General features: G+C 41.6%; 1 protein-coding gene across 2 annotated transcripts in view; it reads left to right on the forward strand.

The window, feature by feature from the left end:
• Window positions 1-21,595, forward strand: part of CFAP91 (cilia and flagella associated protein 91) — a 108,753-nt gene that overhangs the window by 29,964 nt on the left and 57,194 nt on the right. For both annotated transcript variants that reach the window (XM_053565579.1, XM_053565580.1), the window contains exons 7-10: window positions 885-1,062; window positions 5,084-5,241; window positions 8,799-8,981; window positions 10,433-10,575. In XM_053565579.1, coding sequence (XP_053421554.1) covers window positions 885-1,062; window positions 5,084-5,241; window positions 8,799-8,981; window positions 10,433-10,575 — 662 coding nt within the window. The remainder of the gene's footprint in view (window positions 1-884; window positions 1,063-5,083; window positions 5,242-8,798; window positions 8,982-10,432; window positions 10,576-21,595) is intronic.

The following is a 21,595-nucleotide window of genomic DNA, read 5'->3' on the forward strand; positions in this document are numbered from 1 at the left end:
ATGAACATTTCAGAAGATCCGAAATGAATAAAGTAAAAATTTTAGAGGCAGCCTATTGGATGTGGTAGAAATATGACTTGTAATTTATTTCTTTGTACTTGTCTGTATAATTATATTTTAAAATGAAAATAAAAGTTGGTTTATTGGGGTTCAATAGGAAACTTGTTCTAGACCCCTTATTTCTTTTACTGAGTTTTGGTCCCAGAAAGATGATGGTCCCAGAAGGCTGCATTTAGAGATGCTGGGCACTGAGTATGGCTGGATCCCCAAAACTTGGTCCAGGGAGCCATAAATAGGGTTAAGTCTTGGTCAATGCCATATTCAGTGGCCCACCTACCTCCCTGCCCTGGGGGTCTTTGTGTCTGTGAACTCATCTTTTGGGGTGAAGGACAACCCTATATTGTACATTCACTATGGGGGACAAAATGCAAACACGATGAATTCTCAGTTGAAGATTAGCTTCTTCATGATCTGTTATAAAAAAAAAAAGTATCTGTTTTTTACCTTTGTCCAACAAATTCCCTACCCTTCATCAAATCTTCCCACCTTGGGACTTAGATTTTACTTACATTTCAAAATGTAGATTTGTTCATTCCAAGGCATTCCAATGTGTGATTATTCAGTAGTCACTTGCTATTCTTTCTAGAATCTTACATCTAAGATGAACAAAAATGTCTATGGCTCAATCACTACCAAGAGGCAGTGCAGGGCACAGATTATACAAGCTGTGAGGCTCGGCTAGAGGATGTTTCCTATTATCATCTTACCCTATCATAACCCTTAAATTTAGTGAAGAGGATAAGAGCTGGAAGGAAATAAATGACACACTGGCAGGTACATGGGTTTTTCCATTTGTTTCTAAGTTGTGCTGCTTCGTCCTCCAGGTCGAGGGCTCCCAGCGGGACAGGCTGAAGTGGAGATGATAGAACGCGCCCGTGAGAAGCGTGCTTGGGAAGCCACTCTTCCCCCTCTGAGCGACATCTCCCAGTTTGAGAAGAGGAGGAGGATGATGAATGCCATGGAGAGGAAGGAGTGGGCCTTCAGAGAGCAGGAGATTGAAAAGTGGGTTCTCTATCACTCAATTTGTGTTGGTGGTAGGAATGAATGTTAATACGTTTTATCTGCAAAGCACTTTCCCAAATGATAGGGTTTAAAAGCAGCCCTTGGCCAGGTGGTTGACACACACCTGAAGTCCCAGTTACTCAGGAGGCTACAGGCAGAGGACTGCTTGAGTTCAGGAGTTCATGAGGAGCCTTGGCAACATAGCAAGACCCTGTGTCAAAAAAACCTCAGGAACCGGAAGGCGCCTGTGGCTCAGTCGGTAAGGCGCCGGCCCCATATACCGAGGGTGGTGGGTTCAAACCCAGCCCAGGCTGAATTGCAACCAAAAAATAGCCAGGCGTTTTGGTGGGTGCCTGTGGTCCCAGCTACTTGGGAAGCTGAGGCAAGAGAATTGCTTAGGCCCAGGGGTTGGAGGTTGCTGTGAGCTGTGTGATGCCACGGCACTCTACCAAGGGCCATAAAGTGAGACTCTGTTTCTACAAAAAAAAAAAAAAAACACCTCAGGAACCTCAACCTATACAGATAGGAAATTAGGTTTCTGGTTCTCTCAGGTGCAACCACCCCATCCTTTGATGTAGCATAGTTTTCTCTCTGATAATGTGAGACTATATCCTGCTCTCTTTGTGTGTGATGAAGTTCTGCATAAAACCCAGATTTGAGCAATTCTTCAAGGATATCTCTGATTCTTCTCTTCCTTTTTGTCTTTCACATCTATCTAGACTGCCACAAAATCCCACTGGTTTCTGCAAAACATCTTTCAGTCTGTCCCTTTGTGTTCCTTCCCGGTGCCACTGTTGCTGGGCCTGGGCTTTCTTTACATCCCACCGAACAGCTCTGAGCTGGTCCTCGCTCTTACTCTCCCAACACTGAATTCACAGGCAGGATCCCTTGGGTTCTGGATGGAGCTGATGGGGCATTTCCTATTTAAAAGACAGATTGTGGGATTCTTCCATCAGAGGTGAGCTTATGTAACAATATGCATAAAGCAAAATATTCTGAGGTCCTTCTGGCTGAGTTCTTAATCATTTTAATATATTTTCAGTGGTGAGGTTGCTGCTGACATGTAGAAATGGTAAGAAATGATGAGAAGCAAAAAATTGTGACTCTCTAGAAAGAAAGAAAGGGAAGAGCCCTTAGTGAGGTTGCCATTTGTTCTGTGCTGAGGTGCTTTATTGCTCATGCTATGAGCAATGCTACCAAGGCTCCTTGCATATAAGAGAGTGACTGAGAGTGTTAGAGACACAGCTTTGTGCTGAATTCAGAATATGGTGTTGTTATTACTATTATTATTTTTTAGACAGAGTCTCACTTGGTCATCCTTGGTAGAGTGCCATGGCATCTTAGCTCGCAGCAACCTCAAACTCTTGGGCTCAAGTGATTCTCTTGCCTCAGCTTCCCACCACAATGCCTGCTATTTTTTAGAGACAGGGTCTCACTCTTGCTTGGGTTCGTCTCGAACTCATGAGCTCAGGTAATCCACCTGTCTCAGCCTCCGAAGTACTGGGATTACAGGCATGAGCCACTGAGCCTGGCTGTTGTTGTTGTTATTATTATTACTATTATTTTGTGGTACCTTCTTATTAAGTCTAAATCCAGACTATAGGATATTTTGTCAGAAGCTTCCAATAGAAAATAGCGTTTGGGGGTAAAGCAGGTGTCAGATACCCAATTTTGTCTGCAGAAATTTAAATTTATTGCTGTATTTTGGAGAAGTATATGTCTTGTCACAAGGCATTAAAAATATTTAAAAAGTACCCAGATAGAAGGCATCACGTGAGGAAGTGAATACATTTGTTAAACTGAGAGTAATTTTCATAAATGCATTTTACGTCCCTTCTGTGTGCCAAGCTTTGTGCTGTAAGCTGGGGAGACAGAGACGTGCAGGACACCGCTGTGCCCTGGCAGAGATCCTTGTGGCCTAGTCAGGCAGGCAGCTGGGGCAAAGGATTTCAGACCAACACTTTTCGGGCTGTGTCTGTGAGGTGACATGTAGCTCTATGCACAAAGCACGAGGGAAACCCAGGTGGGAGAACAATTCTGTCTGAGGTGGGCGATTTGGAAAAACTACTGAGGGGAGGTAGCCTCTGAGCTGGGTATTGAAGGATGAGTATGAAAACCATCTTGTAGACAATAATATCAGTGATGATGCTGAGGTTCCAGGACATGGAACACATAACATGCTTACTGGGTGCAGATAATATTAGCGGCATTACCTGGGAACTTGTTGGAAATGCAGATTCTCAGAACACACCCCAGGCCTCATGAATCAGGGGCTGCGGCCTGGCAATCTGTGTCAGAACCAGCCCTCCCTAGTATTCTGATCATGCTTATGTTTGAGAACTACTGTTCTAGCACTTTGTGTACATTAATTCATTTAACACTTATGACAAGGATCTCATGAGGAGGATGCTATCTTTATCTCCACTTTGCAACTGGAGAAATTGAGGTCAGAGGTGAAATTTACAACTGAACCCGGTTTTTCCAACTTCAGAGAGAAAGGTGACTGTGGATATGTGGCTTAGTTTTAAGAGCATCTTCCTCTCCAGGCATATTTGTCAGTATTCCCTGGCCTGTCATATGGACTCGCCCTGAGAAGCCCTGCCAGTGTGACAGGCTTTATCGCCTGTCCCTTTGAGCTGAATATTCAGCTTCCTCTGCTTCCCCCTTGCTTCCCCCTTGTCAGTGTGGCAAGTCCCCGTCCTGGTTTATCCTCAAGACTCTGCTGAGTTAACAGCTCCTCTAAGGAAGCCTCCCCCACCTTCTTCTTCCTTTCCCCTTGTGCCCACAGACGTCTTGTCACTCCTCTCCTGGCATCTGTCTCCTCGTGTGGAAATGTTGGTTTGTATGCCTGTGCTGCTAGAACAGCGCTTCTTGAAAAAAGGTGTTTTTCTCTTGCACGTCACGGTTTCTGCCTTGGTATATGGTGGTCACTTAGTAAATATTTGACAAATGAGTGAGTGTTAATGTATGAATGTTTAAGTAAGAGCAAAAGGCATGTTCAAATCTCCACTTCAGGAAAGAAAAGCTTGGCAGCTGTGAGGAGCAAAGATGAGAGGGAGGAGAGACTGGCAGAAAAGATCCAAGTTAGGAGCAAGATGACAAAAACTCAAGCGGGGGAGTGTGAGAAGTGTTTCTGAGGAGCCATCCTTGGCAGAGGGAAGAAGGTGTAAAAGAGAGGTAGAGTTCCGGGGGATCGAGATGAGTGGGTTTTTGGAGATCATCAAAGGACAGCTGGAGATCCAAGTAGACAGAAATTTTGGTTCAGAAATGTCAGGGCTGGAGGTGCAGATTGTGAGGTCACCTGTGCATAGCTGGAAGGCCAGGAGCAAGGTAGTGGAGGAGAGGAAGGCAAGGGAAAAGGAAACGAAGATTCACTGAGTATCTGCTATGTGTCAGGCACTGGCCTTCACACAGTGGCTCCTGCCTGTAATGCCGCATTCTGGAAGGCTGAGGTGGGAGGATCTCTTGAGCTCAGGACTTTAAGACCAGCCTGAGCAAGAGCAAGACCCTGTCTCTACTAAAAATAGAAAAATTATTTGGGTGCTGTGGTGGGTGCCTGTAGTCCCAGCTACCCAGGAGGCTGAGGCAGGAGTGCTTGAACCCAGGAGTTTGAAGTTGCTGTGAGCTAAGGTGATGCCATGGCACTCTAGCCTGGACAACAGAGTGAGACTCTGTCTCAAAAAAAGTAAAAAAGGATACACCAGAACCTCATTTTCTCTTCACTTCCCTGGCCTAACTTTAGGCATACCATTTGGAAGTGCTCACAAGCCTCTTGTTCCTGAGGGTCCGTCTGCCTGGCACACTCACCCATCTCTGTGTATTCCCAGTCTGCCCTGAGTGCCTCTTCCGCCCCGCCCCCCACCCCCCACCCCCCAGCCTCAACTTCTTTTTCACACTTGTGCCGCAGTGGTCTTTTGACAATACTCGATAGCAGCTCGCAGCGAAGCCCCTGTCTGCGGCCGCTGTCCCTGTGCCTTCTGAGATACCATATGCTTCTTTATGTTCTGTAATTTACTTGAAGACTGCAGGAGATTCGCCTGGAAGTTCTAAAAGAGCTGCTGAGGAAGCGTGAAGAGAATCAGAGTGCAGTGAACACGCAGCGCTTGAACGCCCAGTGGTCTAAACTGCAGGAAGCCAAAGAGGCAAAACTGGTGCAGATCCAGCGCGCATACGTGTCAGGTGCCGGGGGCGCGGGCAGTGGGGGGAGCCGGGAAAGCAGGCGTGGCCTCTGTGGCTCTCCAAACGCGTTTGAACTGTGATAAACGCTGTTTCAGTCCTGGTGTCCCCAGTAGGTGAGTGATGAGAGATGAGTCATCTCTCAAAGGTGGAAGAGTGGAAGGAAATCCCTTTCTAAGAACAGCAAATGACAAAGTTGTAACAGGTAGTCAAGTTATTGACCTTATTGGGGGGGAGGGGGGAGAGAGAGATTGTGTGTGTATGGGGGGGGCGCCCCATATTCTAGGGCCGATGACTTGGATAAAGAGCCCTGTTAATGTTTTTTCATTATTTCCCTCTAAAGGAGATATTTTAGACGTCCTTTTTCCTAATAACTCCAAGAAGTTTTAATGCCACAGATATACATATTGTGTGTATATATAATATGTATTGTTGTACTTTACGACCCCAAATAGGAAGCATATGGTTTACTCTTTGGTTCAGTACCAAATTAAAAATTTCAGTTAAAATTTATACCGAGCCGGGCGCGGTGGCTCACGCCTGTAATCCCAGCACTGTGGGAGGCTGAGGAGGGAGAATCGCTTGAGCTCAGGAGTTCGTGACTCGCCTGAGCGACAGTGAGACCCCGACTCGTGAAAAAAATGGAAAAACCCAGCCGGGCGCCGCGGCGAGCGCCTGTAATCCCAGTGGCTTCCGGAGGCTGAGGCAGCGGGGTGCCCGCAGCCCGAGTCTGAGGTTGTGGTGAGCTACCACGCCCACTGCACTCTGCTCAGGGGCATAGGGTGGGACCCTGTCTCAACAAAAAAAAAAAAAAAAAAAATTTATACCGAAAAATTTTAAATTATTAACATTCTACTGAATTTTATGGCTTTATTTGCCAAGAAACTTAATGCAATTTATTTATAAAATTGCATCAGTTTAGCCGGGCGTTGTGGCGGGCGCCTGTAGTCCCAGCTACTTGGGAGGCTGAGGCAAGAGAATCGCTTAAGCCCAGGAGTTGGAGGTTGCTGTGAGCTATGTGATGCCATGGCACTCTACCAAGGGCCATAAAGTGAGACTCTGTCTCTACAAAAAAAAAAAAATTGCATCAGTTACATACGTAAATTAACTATCATACACATACTTACTAGCAATGTAATCACATTAAAAAAACATTTAATGCTGGGTGAACTGGCTGGCAACGTGTAGAAGACTGAAACTGGACCCACACCTTTCACCATTAACTAAGATAGACTTTCACTGGATTAAAGATTTAAACTTAAGACATGAAACTATAAAAATACTAGAAGAGAGTGCAGGGAAAACCCTTGAAGAAATCGGTCTGGGTGAGTATTTTATGAGGGGGACTCCCTGGGCAATTGAAGCAGCTTCAAAAATATACTACTGGGACCTGATCAAACTAAAAAGCTTCTGCACAGCCAAGAACACAGTAAGTAAAGCAAGCAGACAGCCCTCAGAACGGGAGAAGATATTTGCAGGTTATGTCTCCAACAAAGGTTCAATAATTAGAATCCACAGAGAACTCAAACGTATAAGCAAGAAAAGAACAAGTGATCCCATTGCAGGCTGGGCAAGGGACTTAAGAGAAACTTCTCTGAAGAAGACAGGCGCACGGCCTACAGACATATGAAAAAATGCTCATCACCCTTAATCATCAGAGAAATGCAAATCAAAACAACTTTGAGATATCATCTAACTCCAGTAAGATTAGCCCATATCACAAAAACCCAAGACCAGAGATGTTGGCGTGGATGTGGAGAAAAGGGAACACTTCTACACTGCTGGTGGGAATGCAAATTAATATATTCCTTTTGGAAAGATGTTTGGAGAACACTTAGAGATCTAAAAATAGATCTGCCATTCAATCCTATAATTCCTCTACTAGGTATATACCGAGAAGACCAAAAATCACATCATAACAAAGATATTTGTACCAGCCAATTCATAATTGCTAAGTCATGGAAAAAGCCCAAGTGCCCATCAATCCACGAATGGATTAATAAATTGTGGTATATGTACACCATGAAATATTATGCAGCCTTAAAGAAAGATGGAGACTTTACTTCTTTGATGTTTACATGGATGGAGCCGAAACATATTCTTCTTAGTAAAGTGTCTCAAGAATGGAAGAAAAAGTATCCAATGTACTCAGCCCTACTATGAAACTAATTTATGGCTTTCACATGAAAGCTATAACCCATGTGTGCCACACCTTCTGGGGGCAAGACATGATTGTAAGAGGGACTTTACCTAACAAATGCAATCAGTGTAACCTGGCTTATTGTACCCTCAATGAATCCCCAACAATAAAAAAAAAAAAGAAAGCTATAACCCAGTTATAACCTAAGAATATGGGGGGGGGGGAGGATAGCAGAGGGAGGGTGATTGGTGGGATTACACCTGCGGTGCATCTTACAAGGGTACATGTGAAACTTAGTAAATGTAGACTATAAATGTCTTAACACAATGACTAAGAAAATGTCAGGAAGGCATTTAACCAGTGTGATAAAAATGTGTCAAACGGTCTATAAAACCAGTGTAGGGTGCCCCATGATCGCATTAATGTACACAGCTATGATTTAATAAAAAATAAAACATTCAAAACTGTTAATTCTCCAGCAATTATATTGTTACTTAAAAGCTATTTTTAGTGAAATTAACTCTTAACTTGTTCTCAATGTGAGAAAATAGCTTCTGACTTAACTAGCTACTAGGTATTCATCATTAAATATTTCCACCGCGTTTCCTTTTCAGTACTTGACATAACTAATGATGGATTTGACTAACTTTTGTAGATTAATAATAAAATATAAGCTATTTCTTCTTAATTCTAAAATGCCAAGTCACACATGAAAGCACACGAAGGTCAAATATGAGTGACAGGCAGGGGGCAGCAGCGGCAGGCAAGCCCCCATTGCAATATGACTTCACACTCCACTGAGCGTGCATGATGGAGAGACGTCAACATGGGGTGGGCCTGGGATGGGATTTGGAAGGAAAGCGGCAGGTGGCAGTAGGGAGCATGGTTCTTTAAATGAGTTATACTCGGAATGTGCACTGCTGAGCCTTTTCCCGCCAACTGCCAAACAATTCTGAAAGCTCTTAAACTGGGGCATCTTCTGATTTATTTTGGTGTTAGCCAAGATAAACCTGTAATCTTCTCTCTTTATTATTCTTATAGGGGAGAACAATTCCCCTACTTCTCCAGTGAACATGTATTTTCCAGTTACTTTGAGTTTCATTCACTTAACAAAGTTTCATTGAATACCTTTTTGGATCCAGAGCTTGGAATGCAGTTATAAAAGATTTTTGATAAGGACCAGTTGAGGACACCAGCTAATTTAGCTTCTGTCACTGCTGTTTGTCTCATGGCAATCTGGGCCACACAGATGGCAGACCTCTGTTTTTAGTGTTGCATTCTGGCTGTGGTGAGTCATTGTGAAATTCATTCATTTCAGCAGCTTCCCCTATGAATCACACTAGCATTGGTTTACTATTCTGCCTTTGGATAATTCAGAGGTATATTTTGGAAATAGTCATGGAGTTATGTTTTATTGCAGAGATCAGAAAACTTATAGGAAGGGGAAAGAATGTAGAAGGGAAATTGGAGAGAAGAAATATCATCAATGACTATTCTGATTACGCATCACAGGTCTACGGACCTTTGTCTCGTCTTGGTCGTTTCCCAGACAACAACTCAGAGGACTTTGTAGTAAAAAACCACTATCTCAACACCTATGAAGGTAAGCAATTTACATAATAAGAAGTACAGTATGAGGGGGTTATCTTAGAAATGGAAATTAAACATACAAAATAATAGAATTTTAGCTAAACAAAAATATTTGCAATAGACACCAGTGAATAAGTTTAATATTATTATTAATAAGGATTCATATAAACCAATAAAAACTACTAAGACACAAATAAATAAGTGGACACACTATAGAACAATTTAGGGAGGAGTAAACTTAGCTACTATGCATTAAAAATGTTTAATGTCATTAATAATCAAAGTTATATAAAAATGAAATAGCAAAAACTTTTATACCAGGTTTATGAAGAAAACAAGAAATGTATGTTGAAATCAACCCCACAAAGAAATGTCAAAAAACTAGTGGGCAGGGAATGGGGAACCAGAGGACAAATTCACGGACTACGCTGTAGCTTTTATGAAGTCCAAGAGAGACTTACTTAAGTTATTTAATTCTGGTTGGAAAGTTAAAGAAGCATCATGTGGTCAACATCATGAGCTGATGGTTATACTATTGAATTTTTTTTTTTTTTTAAAGACAGAGTCTCACTTTGTCACCCTTGGTAGAGTGCCGTGGCATCTTAGCTCACAGCAACCTCAAACTCTTGGTTTAGATTCTCTTGCCTCAGCTTCCCAAGTAGCTGGGACTACAGTTGCCCGTGACAATGTCCGGCTATATTTATTTATTTATTTATTTATTTATTTATTTATTTTTGCAGTTTTGGCTGGGGCTGGATTTGAACCCGCCACCTCCAGCATATGGGGCCAGCGCCCTACTCCTTTTAGCTACAGGAGCCACCCCATACTATTTTTTTTTTTTTTGTAGAGACAGAGTCTCACTTTATGGCCCTCGGTAGAGTGCCGTGGCATCACACAGCTCACAGCAACCTCCAACTCCTGGGCTTAAGCGATTCTCTTGCCTCAGCTCTCGAGTAGCTGGGACTACAGGCGCCCGCCACAACACCCAGCTATTTTTTGGTTGCAGTTCAGCCGGGGCCGGGTTTGAACCCGCCACCCTCGGTATATGGGGCCGGCACCTTACCGACTGAGCCACAGGCGCCACCCCACCCCATACTATTGAATCTGTAGCTCTGACCAGCTGTCACAGCAGAATATGATAAATTGGTGGACAGCTACTTGAGAATAGTGGTACCAGGTATTGTAGAATCATTAGTTTTCTGTTGAATCTTATTTTTGAATTACTACTTTTTTGTAGGGCAATATTTTCATTTTAGAGTGCGTTTCTCATTTTATGGGCTAAGTCATTGAGAAATGAGTTAATTAGACAGAAATATGCTATATATTTCAAGGACAGTTCATTCTAATTTGAGTTCATTTAATTCTAATGAAATCACTTGGCAAACAGCTACTAAAATTAACAGTCTCCTTTAGATATGAAAAATTTAAGCACTAGATATAAAAGCATATACTTTCTTCCCATAGGATTAGTCGAACTTGAGTCATGTCTCCCAGATTTTGTGACACAACCCCGTATCAGACCTCCAAAATTAAAACTCTCTTCTACCAGACCTGATTTTCTGAAGAGGACATCAAAGTTGGACCATGAGTTAGCAGAGGTTCATAAGGTATACCTGTTCTGGAAGACAAGATGCTTCTAGTGTGATTTTTACAGAGAAATACTTCCCTCCAAAAATTATACTTTGTCCTGGGCAGCAGTGTCCAGTGGGTCTAACATACAGCCTTGCATTCTTTCTCCTCTCTTCTCTTGCCTAGAGGCTGTCCATGCTATGCTGAACCCGTGTATTTTGCTCCCCTGTTTCAAACTGTTGGAAACCTCTTGGAGTTTGCTTTCTTCATTAGCAGAAGTCACATTACTTTGAAAGTGTTTCCAACTTTGGATCGGTATAATAAAATCCGACACTATAGTGGGTGTAGCAAGTTTGTAGTAGTAGGAATACTATTGGTGTTACTCATTGCAGTAGGTCTCATTTTCTCCCTTTTATATTTGTTAGCAGGGCATCATAAAGAAAAAGAGTCATGTTCAACTTCTTTCTTACCTAGTTTAAAACTTAACTAGAGGAGGGACTTTGATGGCCATCCCATGAAGCAGCCACACAGCATCCACCTGCTGGGCTTTTTTTTTTTTTTTTCTAATTGGGCTATGGGTTTATGGACTTGCTGCTTTAGAATCTGTGGTTTACGATAGCAGTGCTCAGTCTTTCCTGTGCATCAGAATCATGTGGAGGGCTTGTTGGGACACTAGTGCTAGTGCTCACCCCAGAGTTTCTGATTCAATAGGTCTGGGTGGGGGTGTAGTATTTGCATTTCTTACAAGTTTCCAGCTGATGCTGGTCCAGGAACCATGCTTTGGGACCCATTAGTATATGACATACTCTCACTGCTGGTCTAGGCATGTTTGTTCAGTCGATTTTAGTAATACAGTAAGAATCAGAGGCAACCTATATTCAACTTAAAAATTAGGACCTTGACAGTAGTTTCCATATGTCTATGTGGTTCTTTCCCACACCACCACCTCCAACTCCTGACTTCTTCTACACATCCTGAATGCTGTGTTTATCATTCTCTTGCTTTCTGTAAGATTTTTTTTGCATGTTCTTTTTATGAGATTATGGACATTCCCTTCTTTTTCTAATTTACTAACTCTTTTAATCATGTGTACTGAATTTTAACAAATGTTTAATATTCATCTTGTGGGGTAATTATATACACTTTTCTTTTAAAAATGATTATAGTAACACTTATAGATTTTTGAAATAAATATTAATCTATCCTTGCACACCTAAGATAAACCTGGCTTTGTCAAAATATGCTGTTACCTTATTTTTAATACATTGTTTAGTTTGATTTATTAATATGTCGATTAGGATTTTCTTCTTATTCATGAATGAAATGGTCTTTTTATTTTTCTTTCTCATTTTGATCATGTGTGAAGTATGTATTAGAATTATGCAGGCCTTCTTAAGTGAACTAGGAAGTGGTCTCTTTTTTTCTTTTTTGAGAAGAGTTTAAATAAGATTGGGATAATTTGCTCCTTTAGTTTGGTAAAATATACAGTACATATGAAATTATCTGGCACTGACATTTTCTTTTTTTTTTTTTTTTGTAGAGACAGAGTTTCACTTTATTGCCCTTGGTAGAGTGCCGTGGCATCACATAGCTCACAGCAACCTCCAACTCCTGGGCTTAGGCGATTCTCCTGCCTCAGCCTCCCGTAGCTGGGACTACAGGCGCCCGCCACAACGCCCGGCTATTTTTTTGTTGCAGTTTGGCCGGGGCTGGGTTTGAACCCGCCACCCTCGGTATATGGGGCCGGCACCCTGCTCACTGAGCCACAGGCGCCGCCCGGCACTGACATTTTCTTCATGGGAAAAACTTTAATCACTACAATTTCTTTACAATTTGTATAACTTTCCTGCATTCTTTTTGATAAATTACTTGTTTTTGAGAAATTCCATTTCACCTAACTTTTATAGTTTTGGAGGGATATGATTGTTGATAGTCCTGTTTTATAATCTTCTTAATATTTGTTTTATCTTATTCATGTCTACCTTTTTCACTCATAATATTATTCATGTATGCCTTAACTTTTTTCCTTAATCACTTTTAATGGAGGCTTGCTTCTTTTCTTAGTATTGTTTTTCCAAACAAGGAACTTTTGATTGTGTTAATTTTCTCTTTTACATGTGTTTTTTTGGGTCTCCTTAATTTCTGCTCTTTTTTTTTATAACTTTTTTTTATTGTAAAATCATAGTTGTGTACATTATTGCAATCAAGGGGTACAATGTGCTGGTTTCATATACAATCTGAAATATTCTCATAAACTGTTCAAAGTAGCCTTCATGGTATTTTCTTAGTTATTGTATGTAGACATTTGTATTCTGCATTTACTAAGTTTCTCCTGTACCCATTCTAAGATGCACCAGAGGTGTGGCCCCACCCATTACCCTCCCTCTACCATAACCTCCCCCCTCCCTTCCCCTTCCTTGGCCCTTTCCTCATAGTCTTGTGCTATAGTTGGATTATAGCCTTTATGTGAAAGCTATAATTTAGCTTCATAGTAGGGCTGAGTACATTGGATACTTTTTCTTCCTTTCCTGAGATACTTTGCTAAGAAGAATATGTTCCAGCTCCATCCATGTAAACATGAAAGAGGTAAAGTCTCCATCTTTCTGTAAGGCTGCATAATATTCCATGGTATACATGTACCACAATTTGCTAGTCCATTCGTGGGTCCATGGGCACTTGGGCTTCTTCCATGACTTAGCAATTATGAATTGGACTGCAATAAACATTCTGGTACAGATGTCTTTGTTATATTGTGATTTTTGATCTTCTGGGTATAAACCTAGTAAAGGAATTATAGGATCGAATGGCAGATCTATTTTTAGGTCTCTGAGTATTCTTCAAACATCCTTCCAGAAGGAACGTATTAGTGTGTATTCCCACCAGCAGTGAAGAAGTGTGCCCTTTCCTCCACATCCACGCCAACATCTCTGGTTTTGGGATTTTGTTATGTGGGCTATTCTTACTGGGGTTAGGTGATATCTCAAAGTAGTTTTGATTTGCAGTTCTCTGATGATTAAGGATGATGAGCTTTTTTTCATGTGTTTGTAGATTGTGCGTCTGTCTTCTTTAGAGAAGTTTCTCTTCAAGTCCCTTGCCCACCCTGAGATGGGATCACGTGTTCTTTTCTTGCTAATGGGATCACGTGTTCTTTTCTTGCTAATACATTTGAGTTCTCTGTGGATTCTGGTTATTAGACCTTTATCGGAGGTATAACCTGCAAATATTTTCTCCCATTCTGAGAGCTGTCTGCTTGCTTTACTTACTATGTTCTTGGCTGTGCAGAAGCTTTTTAGTTTGATCAGGTCCCAGTAGTGTATTTTTGATAGTGCTTCAATTGCCTGGGGAGTCCTCCTCATAAAATATTCACCCAGGCCGATTCCTTTAAGAGTTTTCCCTACACCTTCTTCAAGTATTTTTATAGTTTCATGTCTTCAGTTTAAATCTTTTATCCAGTGAGAGTCTATCTTAGTTAATGGTGAAAGGTGTGGGTCCTGTTTCAATCTTCTACAGGTTGCCAGCCAGTTCACCCAGCACCATTTGTTAAATAGGGAATCTTTTCCCCACTGAATGTTTTTAATTGGCTTGTCAAAGATCAAATAACAGTAAGTAGCTGGATTCATCTCTTGGTTCTCTATTCTGTTCCAGACATCTACTTCTCTGTTTTTGTGCCAGTACCATGCTGTTTTGATCACTATCGATTTATAGTACAGTCTCAGGTCTGGTAGCGTGATTCCTCCTGCTTTGTTTTTATTTCTGAGTAATGTTTTGGCTATTCGAGGTTTTTTCTGATTCCATATAAAACGAAGTATTTTTTCAAGATCTTTAAAATATGACAATGGAGCTTTAATAGGAATTGCATTAAAATTATTATATTGCTTTGGGTAGTATAGACATTTTAACAATGTGATTCTTCCCAGCCATGAGCATGGTATGTTTTTCCATTTGTTAACATCTTCAGCTATTTCTTTTCTTAAAGTTTCATAGTTCTTTTTGTAGAGATCTTTCACGTCTTTTGTTAGGTATACTCCCAAATATTTCATCTTCTTTGGGGCTACTGTGAAAGGAATAGAGTCCTTGACTGTTTTTTCGGCTTGGTTATTGTTGGTATATATAAAGGCTACAGATTTATGGGTGTTGATTTTGTAGCCTGAAACATTGCTGTATTCCTTGATCACTTCTAAATGTTTCGTAGTAGAATCCCTAGTGTTTTCCAGATATACGGTCATATCATCTGCGAAGAGTGAAAGTTTGATCTCTTCTGACCCTATGTGGATCTCCTTGATCGCCTTTTCTTCCCTAATTGCAATGCGTAAAACTTCCATTACAATGTTAAAGAGCAATGGAGACAATGGGCAACCTTGCCTGGTTCCTGATCTAAGTGGAAATGATTTCAATTTAACTCCATTCAATATGATATTGGCTGTGGGTTTGCTGTATATGGCCTCTATTTAAGAAATGTCCCTTCTGGGAGGCGCCTGTGGCTCAAGGAGTAGGGCGTCCCATATGCCGGAGGTGGCGGGTTCAAACCCAGCCCCGGCCAAAAAAAAAAAAGAAATGTCCCTTCTATAGCAATTTTCTTAAGTGTTCTGATCATGAAAGGATGCTGGATATTATCAAAAGCTTTTTCTGCATCAATTAGAGAATCATATGGTCCTTATTTTTTAGTTTGTTTATGTGCTGAATTACATTTATAGATTTATGTATATTGAACCAGCCTTGAGACCCTAGGATAAATCGTACTTGGTCATGGTGTATAATTTTTTTGATGTGTTGTTGAATTCTGTTTGTTAGGATCTTATCGAGTAATTTAACATCAATATTCATTAGTGATGTTGGTCTATAATTTTCTTTTCTTGTTGGTCCTTTTCCTGGTTTAGGGATCAGTGTGATGTTTGCTTCGTAGAATGTGTTGGGTAATATTCCTTCTTTTTCTATATTTTGGAAGAGGTTTAGTAGTATAGGTACTAGTTCTTCTTTAAAGGTTTGGTAGAATTCTGATGTTAAGCCATCTGGTCCTTGGCTTTTCTTTTTAGGGAGATTTTGTATAGCGATGCTATTTCAGAACTTGATGTAGGCCTGTTCAACATTTCCACTTCGTTCTGGCTAAGTCTTGGTAGGTGGTGTACTTCCAGGTATTGGTCGATTTCTTTCAAATTTTCATATTTCTGAGAGTAGAGTTTCTGGTAGTATTCGTTAAGGATTTTTTGAATTTCTGAGGGGTCTGTTGTTATTTCATCATTACCATTTCTGATTGATAAAATTAGAGATTTTACTCTTTTTTTCCTGGTTAGGTTGGCCAAAGGTTTATCTATTTTATTGATCTTTTCAAAAAACCAACTTTTGCATTTATTGATCTGTTGTATAATTCTTTTGTTTTCAATTTCGTTTAGTTCTACTCTGATTTTGGTTATTTCTTTTCTTCTGCTGGGTTTGGGGTTGGAGTGTTCTTCCTTCTGTAGTTGCTTGAGATGTCACATTAAGTTATTAACTTCCTCTCTTTCTGTTTTCTTGAGGAAGGCTTGCAGTGCTATAAATTTCCCTCTGAGGACTGCCTTTGCAGTATCCCAGAGGTTCTGATAATTCGTGTCTTGATTGCTGTTTTGTTCCAAAAATTTCGTGATTTCCTTCTTAATCTCGTCTATAACCCATCTATCCTTCAGCATAAGGTTGTTTGGCTTCCATGTTTTTGTATGGGTATGCAGGTTCCTGTTGTTATTGAGTTCAACTTTTATTCCATGATGGTCTGAGAAGATGCAAGGAATAATTTCTATTTTTTAAAATTCGCTGAGGTTAGATTTGTGGGCTAGGATGTGATCGATTTTGGAGTATGCTCTATGGGCTGATGAGAAGAATGTGTATTCAGTTTTGTTGGAATGAAATGTTCTGTAGATGTCTGTTATGTCCTGATGTTGAATGGTTGAGTTTAAATCTAAAATTTCTTTGCTTAGCTTCTTTTTGGAGGATCTATCCAGGACTGCTAAAGGGGTGTTAAAATCTCCAACTACTATGGAACTTGAGGAAATCGAATTGCTCACGTATGTTAGTTTCTCTTATAAATTGAGGTGCATTCTGGTTGTGTGCATAAATATTAATAATTGAGATCTCATCATATTGAGTATAACCTTTAACAAATATGAAGTGTCCATCCTTATCCTTCCTTATTTTCGTTGGTTTAAGCCTATTGCATCTGCGAACAGGATTGCAACACCTGCTTTTTTCTGCTTTCCATTTTCCTGGAATATAGATGACCATCCCTTCACCTTGAGTCTCTATTTGTCTTTTAATGTAAGATGAGATTCTTGCATGCAGCAGATATCTGGCTTGAGTTTTTGTATCCAGTCAGCCAACCTGTGCCTCTTTAGAGGACAATTTAAACCATTCACATTAATTGAGAATATTGGTAAGCCTTTCGAGAGTCCGGGGGACATTTTTAATCCTTTTGCGACTGTGGAAGTTGGAATTTGATCAAAATTTTCTGAGTTGGTTTACTTTTGTGGTGGGGGATTACACTGGTCTTTATGAAGGATAGGTCTGAGAATATCCTGGAGAGCTGGTTTAGTTATGGCAAATTTCTTCAACATGTGAATGTCATTGAAGTATTAATTTCTTCATCATAAATGAAACTCAGTTTAGCTGGCTACAGAATCCTGGGTTGAAAGTTATTTTGTTTTAGGAGATTAAAAGTCGATGACCATCCTCTTCTAGCTTGAAAGGTTTCAGCACAGACATCTGCAGTTATTCTAATATTCTTGCCCTTGTAGGTGATGGTTTTCTTTCATCTGGCTGCTTTCAGAATTTTCTCCTTCGTATTAACTTTATTGAAATTGATTGTGATGAGTCTGGGAGATGTCTTATTTGGGTTGAGTCATGCTGGAGTTCTGAAACTGTCTGCTATCTGAATTTCAGAATCTCTTGGCATATCTAGAAAGTTCTCTTTCATAATCTCATGGAGAAGAGACTCTGTGCCTTGTGAAGCCACTTCGTCACTTTTGGGGATCCCTATAAGACGAATATTGATTTTCTTCGAATTATCCCAGAGCTCTCTGAGAGAGTGATCTGTTTTTGCCCTCCATTCTCTTCCTCTTTGAGAGTTTGGGATCGTTCGAAAGCTTTGTCTTCAATGTCAGAAATCCTTTCTTCTGCTTGCTCCATTGTGTTACTGAAGGATTCTACTGTGTTTCTCAGATCTTTGAGGGCTGCAAGTTCTTGTCTCAATGTGTCAAAATCTTTGGTCATTTGGTCTTTGAATTCGTTGAATTCTTGAGATATCTTTTGGGTTACTGCTTGGAATTCTAATTTGATTTTATTTACTATCCAGATTCTGCATTCGATTTCTGACATCTCAGCTATTTGTTTGTGCATGGAATCTTGTGCTGTGTCTGCCCCATTGATCCTTGGGGGAGTTGATCTGCTCTGATTATTCATATTGCCAGAGTTTTTGTGTTGATTTCATCTCATGATTGTTTTTCACCACTGCCTCTGGCCGTCCTCAGAGTTGGGGAGGTGTCTCTCCAAGATTAGACCCCAGCGGGATCACTCTATAGTTGCTGGATCTAGGTAGGGAGTAACACTGTGTAGTTCCTCTGGGGCTGCCCCAGCCAGGGAGTTCTGGTTGTGAAAGCAGCTCCGGAGTGTAACACACCCCGATCCAGCAACAGGGCGGGAGGTGGTGCGCATGGTTCTAGGAGTACCTGGTGCCCAGTGACTTTGGCACAGAGAGCCCAAGGCTTCAGCAGTCTCTGGCCAGGAGAAGGGCTCTGTGCAGGGGCAGGGAGGTCTCTGGAGGGCATGCGGCTACCAGTGTCCCTGGCCAGACGAGTGGACCAGTGTGGAGGCAGGGAGGGTACAGGAGGGAGGATGCAGGGTTGCACAGCTCCCGCAGTTCCTGGTCAGGGCATGTGAAGGCCCGGTGGGCGCGGGTCGCGGGTCGGGTGTCAGGGCGCAGCTCTTAATGAGGTCTGGGCAGCGCCATGTCCAGGAATTTGAGGTTGCTATGAGCTGAGAAGCCACAGCACTCTACCCAGCGCCACAGCTCGAGGCTCCAGTGTGCCAAAACTGGTCTCACTCTGCCCCTGAGGGTTAAGGCTATAAGGCAGCCCAATCCCTGCCTTTTGGCTACTCAGTCACTAGGTTACTAGCTCCCGCCCGATCCTTGCTCTGGGACCCTGAACATGGAGCTTGCTAGGGCAGTTTTCTCACAATGGCTCCCTGTGGCCCACAGCTGAACACTATTAGCTTTATCCTGCTCAGCAGCTCAGTCTGGGGCCCTGGACAATGCCCAAAGTTCTCCACACTCCTGCTCAAGCTCTCCCCAAGGCAGTTCAACTGAGTGCCAAGTCCTAAAACACTGAAACAGTTCACAGGTAAGGCCTTTCCAGTTTGCAGTCTCACTGTTGCTTTTACTTACGGCTGCCGGTGGGATTAGGTCGATCAAACACACGCAACCCCTTGCCAGTTTTCCACTGTTTTTGTCCTCCTCTTGTGGTCCAGAAGTCCCTTGCTGACTCCCTGTATCCTCAAAGCGATGATTATAGGCAGATTCCACTAGCCAGAGATGCCTGGAGTCTTATCTCCCCAGACTCACAGTGCCCAGTTGCAGGAAAACTGTTACTCAGCCACCATCTTCCTCCACCTCCCCTCCATAACTTTTTTAAAAAATGAAATAGGAATTTGCTTACTCCTCACCATTCAGTAAAAACAGTGAAAGATTAGGAGGCTCTTGCCTTACCTCTTCTTCATAGTTTGGCGGTGGTTGCAGGTCCCCCTCAGCTCCCAGGACTCCACCTAGAGCCCCCAGTAGCATCAGGCTCTGGGGCAGGACCTGCTCCGGGCACCGGCTGAGGCGCCAGGCTATGGGGAATGCTGCCCGGGGTGCTCACCTGACGCCGAACTCACCGTGTGCTCGATGAGCAAGGGAACAACACCGCCAACTGCTGCTGCCCCCCACTCTCCCTTTCCCTGTGCCAATCTGCTCTTATATTTATTATATCTTTCTACTTTCTCTGGATTTATTTTATTATTATTATTATTTTTTTTAGAGATAGAGTCTCACTTTGTTACCCTTGGCAGAGTGCCATGGCATCACAGCTCTTGGGCTTAGGTGATGCTCTTGCCTCAGCCTCCTGAGTAGCGGCGACTACAGGCTCCCGCCACAATGCCTGGTTATTTTTTTGTTGCAGTTTGGCTGGTGCCGGGTTTGAACCCGCCATTCTTGGTATATGGGGCTGGCGCCCTACTCACTGAGCCACAGGTGCCACCCTCTGGATTTATTTTAAAGCTTTTTTCCTCACTTAAACTGGACATGTAGCTCATCAATTTCAGGTACTCATCAGTTTCATGTAAGTATTTTAGGCTAACATTTCCTTCTAAACACTGGGTTTTGCTGCATTCCATTAGTTTCGATAAGTAGTGGTTGTCATTGTTTTTCATTTCACGTATCCGAAATATCCATTATGATTTTTGAACCTCTGAATATTTTGCAGTGTGTTTTTAAATATCCAAATATACAGGATTTTAGCTCGTTTTCTAATTAACTTTTCAATTACACTATAATCAGAGATTGTAGTCTGTCTGAAACCTAGTCTTTGAAATTCAGTGAGGCATGCTTTATGGATATGATCACATACATGATATGATCAAAGCCCACCTTCAAATTATACTATACTATCTCATGTGCACAGCAGATACCTTACGGCAGACTATCACCAATCCCTCCCTGCCCTCTCTGTCTTGGTGTCATTCACTTCGCTAATCTCTATGATGTATCAGCCAATGCATTTTTACTCTAATTGTTTTAACAGGGTTATTTTTAGATCAATTAACTGTAAGACAAACGAAGATTATGTTACCTTTATTTATTCCTTCTCTGCCGCTCTTCCTTTCCTTATATAGATCTATGCTTCTGATTTGTATCGTTTTTCTCCTGCCTAGAGAATTTGTTTTTATCATGTCTTACAGGGAAGGTCTGCTGGCAATGAACTTCAGTTTTTGTCTCCTTTTACTTTTGGGGGGGATATAATTCACATAGCATAAAATCCACCATTTTAAAGTATACAATTCAGTGATTTTTAGCACAGTTACAAAGTTGTGTAACCATCAGCACAGTCTACTCCCAGATCATTCTCCTAAACAAACCCCATGCCCTGTAGCTGTCACTTCTAATTTCTCCTTCTCCTCAGCCCCTGGCAACCACTATTCTACTTCATTTTTGTGTATTTACCTCTTTTGGACATTTCATATAAAGGAATCATGCAATATATGGCCTTTTGTGTCTGGTTTCTTTCACTTAGCATAGTGTTTTTAAGGTTCATCCAAATTTTAGCATATTAGTACTTCTCTCTCTGCATAATATTTCATTGTATGGATGTACTACATTTTATTTATCCATTTACTAGTCAATGGACATTTGAGTTGTTTCTACTATTGACTATTACAAGTAATGCACTGTGCACATTTCTGTAGAATTGCTGGGTCCTGCAATGTCTTAGTCTGTTTGTGTTCCTATAAAGGAATGCCAGGGACTAGGTAGTTTATAAAGAAAAGAAGTTAATTTGGCTCATGGTTCTGCAGGCTGTGTAAGAAGTGTGATGCCAGCATCTGCATCTGGTCAGGGCCTCAGACTGCGTCCATGGATGGCGGAAGGGGCAGGAGAACAGGCATGTGCAGACGTACCATGAGGAAAGAGAAAAAGCAAGGGAGAGAGGAGGAGCTGTTGGAGGAACTAAGAGTGAGAACTCATTACTGGGAGGACAGTACCAAGCCATTCATAAAGGATCCACTCCCATGACCAAAACACCTCCTGTTAGGCCTCACTTTCAATACTGGGGATCAAATTTCAACATGAGATTTGGAGGTTCAGTTATTCAAAGTATAGCCTATAGTAACTCCATGTTTCACTTTTTGTGGAGTTGCCAAACTCTTCCCAAAGAAGCTGGACTATTTTGTATTCTCTTCAGCAATGGATGAAGGTTCCAATTTCTTCATGTCCTTGCCATCACTTGCTATTTTCCATCTTTTATTATGGCATCCTAGTGCGTGGGAAGTGGTATCTCACTGTGG

This window comes from Nycticebus coucang, chromosome 16 (genome assembly GCF_027406575.1).
Source record: "Nycticebus coucang isolate mNycCou1 chromosome 16, mNycCou1.pri, whole genome shotgun sequence".
Classification (NCBI taxonomy): domain Eukaryota; kingdom Metazoa; phylum Chordata; class Mammalia; order Primates; family Lorisidae; genus Nycticebus; species Nycticebus coucang.